Consider the following 7,589-nt stretch of genomic DNA (forward strand, 5'->3'; position numbering starts at 1 on the left):
TACTTTAAACTTGATTAGCAAGGTAGTATATACGTATTAGTGAGATGAAAAATTTTGTGGGATATTAATTAGCTGTTACATTTAGCATACTGAAAAATTAGTTTTATGCTCTATGTACAATTAGACATTTGTTAAGATCTGTAGACATGCTTACATTGAGACCATGACTAAAAAGAATGTTACAGTTCTTTGTGATTCAGAAAGACAGGTAACCATAATGAAATTTAGGAGACCTTTAAAAGAGCTTTTTTTTTTGTAATTGTTTACACCTCTTTAATTTTATGACAGTAGGACTTCCAGAAATTTCATGTATTATGTATGTTTCCAAACAGCAAAAATAAAATTGAGTTTGATATTTTCCAGTGCATATTAGGTGTGTTGGTTCAGCAAAGCAGTTGGAAGGAGTGCTGAGATACTAAGCAGGTCCCATTTGGGTTTTGCTCTAATGTGTGCAATTAATAACAATTATAATTCAGTGACTTCCTGTGTTAGAAGGTAGAATCTGGTAATGCTGTTCATAGCAATGACGATTGTCTTATTTTTGGCAAAAAAATTGGGGTTGGCAAGAAGTTTTACTTGGAAAAAAGTTACATTTGATAAGCACGATCTTCATTAAGTATCAGAACTTTTAAGTTCAGAATGGGATACACATTAAGGAGTTTGTTTCCTCTGAGTGTTTTCACATGTGTATAATTCAGAGCTGAAACAACCCTTCAGATGTGTACAGTAGACAAACTGAATTCAGCTAGTCTCAAAATTATTTTAATTCTGGTTCTTAAATTTTTAAGATAGCCAGCTGACAACTGCTTTTAACTGGCTGGATTTCTTAGTTATCTTCTGCAGACACATTAGAAGTAGTCTGGGAACCCCTTGGGCTGAAAACCACTGATTCGTGAATTCACCTTATGTGCGAGTGAAGTCTTCCAAGTTCTGTCAGAAAGGTTTGTTGAACAGCCCAAGACCAGGCTAGGGCTGCTGTGAGCACGCTGCCTCCTGGATTAGAACAGCCTCAGGTCACAGCAAGGGTCAGGTATAGTTATGCTTCTTCTGTCCAGGGTATATTAAACTGGCAGGGAGGGTTAATTAAACTCTTCAAAGGACTAAAATGAAGTTTTCTGTAGTAACATGGAAACAGTCTTTTGCTAATATGAAGGTTTTTGTTGCTTCATCTGGCTTTACTCAATTGAAGATTTAAGCCCATTACCATTACTGAAATTTTTAAGTGAATAAGTAGAAAAATACCTATCTGCATAGACAGCTTTGCTTTTGAATTGCATATTGCAATTAACTAAAATAATTGGAATAACTCTTCTTTTCTTGAGGCTATTTATGGGCATTCCTATTTTGCTTTCATGAAAGCATTAGAAAATATCTGCACAGTGAATCATTTGCCCTCATAGTTTGAAAAGCCTATAAACCCACAGTTTTGTTTGAGGTTTTGTTAGAGAGCTACTTCATATGCCTGACTTTTCCCTAAAAAGGATTTTATTTGCCACAGAAAGACTTTCAAGTGGATTTGTTATGCAGTCATATAATTAAGGAAGAGTGAGAACATTTCTGTTCTGGCAGTTGTTCGGCATGCGGAAATGCCTGCTGGAAAAGGCAACATTCCTTTTTGTTTAACTGTTCGAACTTAGAAAACAAAATAATGGAACAAGAAGAATATGAGACTTTAAATTGCTGTTGTTTCCTCCAAGTTTGTTTTCCATCAATAAATTTTGAGTGCAGTGAGGATTGTTTTTCAACTTTCTACAAGTCAGGATCTTGTAGAAAGCTTGGGGAAAAGCTGTCAGTTTAGTGGAACTGTTTTTTTTTTTTTTTTCCCCCCCCCAAGAGGTAAGCGACTTTATTAGCCATTAACAACAGTTTCTTGGAGACTTCTGTTTAGACAAGATGTTTGTGACTACTTATTGCAATATTAAAAACGGGTAAATGTTAAACAGATGGAAAGAAGTAATAAATGTCATGGGAAGGTTAGTAATCTTGTTCTTATCAGCTACCTTATATTTTCATAGTAACTACAAGACTGATCCATGAAATCTTAATAAAAAATGTTTTCTATTGAGTGCTTGCTGGATACTGGTAGTTTACATAAGAAATTTTGAAAATCGGCGATGGTCTGTTGATTCAGAAAGCTTGGGAACTGTTGTTACATGTTGCAGTAGCCAGATACTTTATTTTAAATATACGATGCAGTTTGCTTTATGTGATTCCTACAAAGCTGAAGAAAATTGTTTTTCTAACTTCACCCAAGTGTGGAAATAGTAATCTGAATAACCTGAGAAATCCTGCAAAATTCTCTTAAGTGAACCACTGTGTGACTTGGAGAAATACCAGCTTGCTCATAAAGTTGCTTCCACAGGCCGGGCACATGCAGATAAGGGGTAAATTAAGACCACATCCTATGTGTGTTTATATATAATCTATATTACCAAAACAAAAGTGTAAAGACAAGGATACAAACAGAGCTATATGTTTGTAAGTATTCATTTAATCTGAGCTTTTTTCTTTTGCTTTTATTGAAATTTTATTTTCTAGATCCTAAAGTTGCAAAATATTTCTTCACACACTATATTCTATAATGATTTGGAAATGTTCATTTTTTCCCCAAAACTGACCCATGGATTAGCTTCCATTTCTGAAGCTGGTTTGAAGGAGAAGAAATTTTAGTGTGCATCAGAAATGATTTTTACTGATCATGTTATTTTTTTTTTTAAACAATTTAAAATCTATCAGTAGAGTTGATGCTAAGGGAAACATCAGTGTATGTGTGTGGGAAACAAAGTGATGTTAATTAATATTTCTTGTAACAATGCAAACAATCTGATGACAGATTAAAATTTTCCATGAGCTGGAATAAATGAGTGTTTTCAAACTGTTGTCTTTGACTTTTTCTGGGACTTTGTTGTAATTAATGGTAAAATTCTTTATACTTCTCTGAGAACAGTTAGTCCAATGCTGAGTACTTCTGGAAATTGCTCAATTTTTTTATAATTGCAGTCTTTAAAAATTATTCTCAAACCAGGTTTTTGTGATGTGAATTTGTTTCTTGAGTGAACTGTTTCTAAGCCTGATGATATTTAGTAGTTTTACTATTTAAAAATAGAGCAATCCTACTCACTAAGGGATTTTTTTCAAAGCTAGAGTTAGTGCAAAAACGTTTGCTTTGAACTGAAAGACGTTAAAGACATCTTCAGTTTGGGCGAGACTGAAAAGTCATTGTTTTCTTGCACTTATATTTCTTACCTTTTTATTTAGAAGTATGTCAGGCATATGGACATTCCCCTGTTGCATTAGAATATAAAAGTGTTTACCTTGATTGTGCCTTTGCTTAACTGATTACAGTGTCCTATAAGTTCAATTCCTCATCTCCTTTGAAAGCAGTATTATCTCTTATGATGTGTGCTTTCATTGATTGGAAAATTTTGTCCACTAGAAAGTTCATTTGGGGTGTCTATTGTTGGATTTGGGACACTGCTTTTTATTGGGCATGATTTTAGCATAATTTGTCAACTTCCTCATCCATTTCTTCTGAACAGTCTCATTAGGGGAGGGTTGAAAGTCTAATTGCCCCAAGTCTTTATCCATGAGAAGCTAAGAACAAAACATATTCAATAAAGGAAAATTTGGATTTGGAACTCTAATAAACTATAAAAGAAAGTCTTTGGATGAAATATGTAGTCCTCTCTGTTCTTTCTGCTCTCATAATTTTGTTCTGAAAGTCTAAAAGCACATGTGTGCCCTCAGCTCTGCTTGGTCCCATCAGTTCGTTATTGTGAGAAGAGGAAAAACATAGCCTCTTTTCTAAGAGGGTTACAGTATGAATACTTCAGAATGATTCTATAAACAATTTTTAATTAAGAAAACAGTAAAAGAATTGTTATAGTTAGTGACATATGCAGTCAAATATGAATGTCAAAAGTGTAATGACAATCTGAATTATAGCCTGTGTTTATTTTTTTCTTATTAGTGAAAGGCCTATTACATACAGAGTAATTTCTCTTTTGGGGGTGTTATACTAAGCAGGGTGCCTTTATCTCATACCCGTCAGATCTAAGGCGGTAGGTGTTTATTAACTGGTTAGCTGTGCAAGATACCTACCTCTTTGTTCTCCCACTCCCAGGATGCACAGATAGGCTCTTTTCACTGATCTCCCTCCTCTGCCTTTCTCACCAAACAGGCTTTATGTAAAGTTTCAGCCCTCTATACACTTTATTGTTGCTGTTTGTGCCTGTTGAAAGATCTGTTTCTGCACAGACTCCACATAAGGAAAAGCGAGTGAATGAGAGTTTCCTGGATCCAGTTCCTGGCAGTGCGGATGCCTGCAGGAGAGAGTTGCCTTCCTCTTTGTTACTGCATCTAGTTTCAAGTGTTTGCCCAATAGAGGACACTGCTGTTATTTTCCTCTTAAATTCCTCCAAAACTTCAGCTTTAAAAGCATTTAATTTGTCTGTCACTGCAAGTCATCTCTTATAAACCTGAGAAGTATTTAATATGCATTTTAGCTGGCACAAAACTTGTGATGAAGAGCAGATGTTTTTATTTAGAGTTTAATTAATATTCGTAGATATCTGATCATGTTAAAGATACACCTAATACTTTAAGGTAGTGAGGAAAAATTTTAAGGGCAAAATTAAGATTAGTATTCAGTGGGCCACTGAATGAAGTAAGGAGGGAGGGCTTTTCTTGATTTCCTTCATTTTGTCTTAGAAAATTTCCCTAAATTTGTTCTTCCCTTGTAGTTAAGGTCCCCAGCAGGAGAGGGGAAGCCAAGCCCTGTCGACGGGCAGTAGCAAACTGCTTCATAGCAACCCTTTGCATAACCTCCTGGGGCTGACTGGCATTAGCCAGGCTCAGTGCAAGGCTGGGTCTGTATGCGTGCTGCTGTGCTGCCTGCCGGGGCTGCTGCGTGCTCCTGGGAGCAGGGCCGTGGGAGACGGGGCACAGGATCGTTGCTGATGAGTGTCTGCTAGGAGAAGAGGGTTAGAGTAGCTTCCTTGTAAAAACAGACAGGTTGTAAAAGCAGTCTGTTTTATGCTTGCTATTCCTTTGTTTTTATCAGTCCAGGAATCCTTGCCAATTTATAGTGTTTTTAAAAACTCGTGGGTTTTTTGTGTTTGTTTGTTTTATACTGCATGTAATATATAATGTTTTAAAGTTTGCATATGTTTTCCTCCTTTTAAAAGTATATTAATATTTTTGCTAATATTTACCTAACCCAATTTTGAGTTTACTTTAACTTCAGATGATTTGAATAAAAAGTCACCAGTCATGACATGGCAGTGCAAAATGAGCTGTTGTACAAATTTATGAATTAAAGAAAATGTTCTTTTATCAGATGAATTGCAGGGTGCACAATCAGAGACTGAGGCTAAACAAGAAATTCAGCAACTGCACAAGGAGCTGATTGAAGCCCAAGAGCTAGCTAGGACAAGTAAACAAAAATGCTCTGAACTTCAAGGTGAGACCCAGATCATGTTGGTTGTGTTAGGGTATCCATTCAAATAGTATTTTTCAGGTAGTCTTAAAAGGGGGTCCAATTTTGCTGTGTTAGGTAAGTTTATTTCATAGCATTCACATCTCCTGCACGCTATGTCAGAAGCTTTTGCTTTCTTTCTAAACTCTTATATACAGTCCAACTGAGCTCTGACTTTCTGGTTCAAGATAAACCAACATCTTTTCATAGTATTGAATACATACTTGAACTGCATATATTTCATCCTTATAAAATATATTCTTCTACAGCCTTTGATTAATCTGTGTTTCAGCCAGATAATGCACATAGTGTATTCAGTGGTAGTTCTTTGTTTAGATCATCCTATAAGATATGTAGCTGTGCCATTGTCCTTGGCAGAACTGTGGATTGGTTTTGACAGGAAACAGTATAGCCTGTTAACATTAACAGTTGCATATTATTCACTGTTCTGCATAAGGATATATTCACAGATATTTCTTTTTCTCCTTCCACTCCAATGTGTGTTTAGCACACATACAGTTTTGGATCAGGCAGCAGTTCGTATTAATTTCAAATTAATTGTAATACTACCACAATAACGGAGTGATGTCTTAATATTAACTTTTTATTAATATATTATTTACTACTTACACTGTTACTAGCTCTGATAACTTACTGAAGTAATATGATTGTTCTAATCATTTCGGTTAAAGGGAAGTTGTGAATAAAATTAGTTACAGCTGAAATACTTATAAAATTCTGGGCACATTTTCACTTTCATTTATAGCACTATTGGAAGAAGAGAGAAAAGCATATCGAGTGCAAGCTGAAGAATCTAACAAGCAAATAAATGTTCTTCAAGGTAGGAATTTTTTTTTTCACCCCACTCTTTACAGAGATTATATAGAACTTTGGCTGTTTCCATGGCATCACAAGCACCAATAGACAGTTGGAAGGCAGATGAGCAGACAGGCAGATGGACTGACAGTCCTCATTTCCTTGGGAAAACAAAATAGCTTTGGCAAAATACTTTATGGGCAGTAGTTTGTTGTGGAATGCAGTACTTGTCATATACCAGTTACACTGAGAAGCTTATATAGTAGCACTGGTTTATTTGAATGTCAACAAAGAATTTTTACATTTTCTGCCATTGCTTCTGTAAGAAAGAGTACCTTACATAATACTCATCTCCAGAACAAGAGAGTCAATTTTTAGTCTTATCTGGCTAATAATTAGAATTCTCCAAGTAAAAAATGCTGTAGCAGAAGTTAAAAATTAGAATTTGATAGATATTTCTATGCAGAAAATGAAATTTTTCTTTCCTCTTAAAAAAAAAATTGAGGTAGAAGCTTGGTGGAGACAAACTTGAACTACAAGGTTCCTCTTGTCAGTGCAGTGATTTTTTTGTTTCCTGAACCCTTCTCAAGTGAGCTCTTGATAATGTTTCCTTCTCTTCCCTCTCTAATGTAGTTCAAATCATTCTGATGTTCGTGATATGCTTGCTGCTTCCCAAACTTCTAGGGTGTAGCACATCTCACAACTTGGGAAAAGTTGTCAGGATGTCTGTATTCTCTCTTGGCAGCCCTTGCAACCTGCAGTGGAGGAAAAAAAATCCTGGTAGCTTCATGCAGTAATATTTCATTAAGTATTTTCATGGAATCAATGTTTTATCAGCCACTGCTACATAGCTTTCTATGTTTGTCATAGAGAAGAGAAGGTTCCACAGAAACAACTGAGATCCTGTTTCTACGTGTGAAACTCTTTAGATTAACAGATAGGTAAAGCAAGGATATTTAAGTAACTTGTCATTACTTATTTAAAAAAAAAAAAGGCATTCAGTTTAGATGAGGTAATGGCTTACGTAAATAAGAGATGTAATGGAAGTTTTCTTTTTAATTGCCCTTTCAAATTATATCCAGTGCTTCAGAAACCATTCCAATATTCTTGGTCGTAGTGTTTCTGTGTAAGTTATTTCTACAACTCCACCAAACTCTGGAAGCGCTTGTATGATTTTGGATTTTCGGTCATACCACGCTTGTTTCCAGGCCTGGATATTTGAAGGGAGAGTTGCTCATCAGCAGTGCAGACAGAAGGAGGAAACCAAATTTCTTTGAAATACAGCCATTACTGACAG

General features: G+C 35.6%; 1 protein-coding gene across 2 annotated transcripts in view; it reads left to right on the forward strand.

The window, feature by feature from the left end:
• Positions 1 to 7,589, forward strand: part of SLMAP (sarcolemma associated protein) — a 42,879-nt gene that overhangs the window by 23,308 nt on the left and 11,982 nt on the right. For both annotated transcript variants that reach the window (XM_008948985.1, XM_008948986.1), the window contains 2 exons: positions 5,339 to 5,461; positions 6,243 to 6,317. In XM_008948985.1, coding sequence (XP_008947233.1) covers positions 5,339 to 5,461; positions 6,243 to 6,317 — 198 coding nt within the window. The remainder of the gene's footprint in view (positions 1 to 5,338; positions 5,462 to 6,242; positions 6,318 to 7,589) is intronic.

This window comes from Merops nubicus, unplaced genomic scaffold (genome assembly GCF_000691845.1).
Source record: "Merops nubicus isolate BGI_N331 unplaced genomic scaffold, ASM69184v1 scaffold11441, whole genome shotgun sequence".
Lineage (NCBI taxonomy): Eukaryota > Metazoa > Chordata > Aves > Coraciiformes > Meropidae > Merops > Merops nubicus.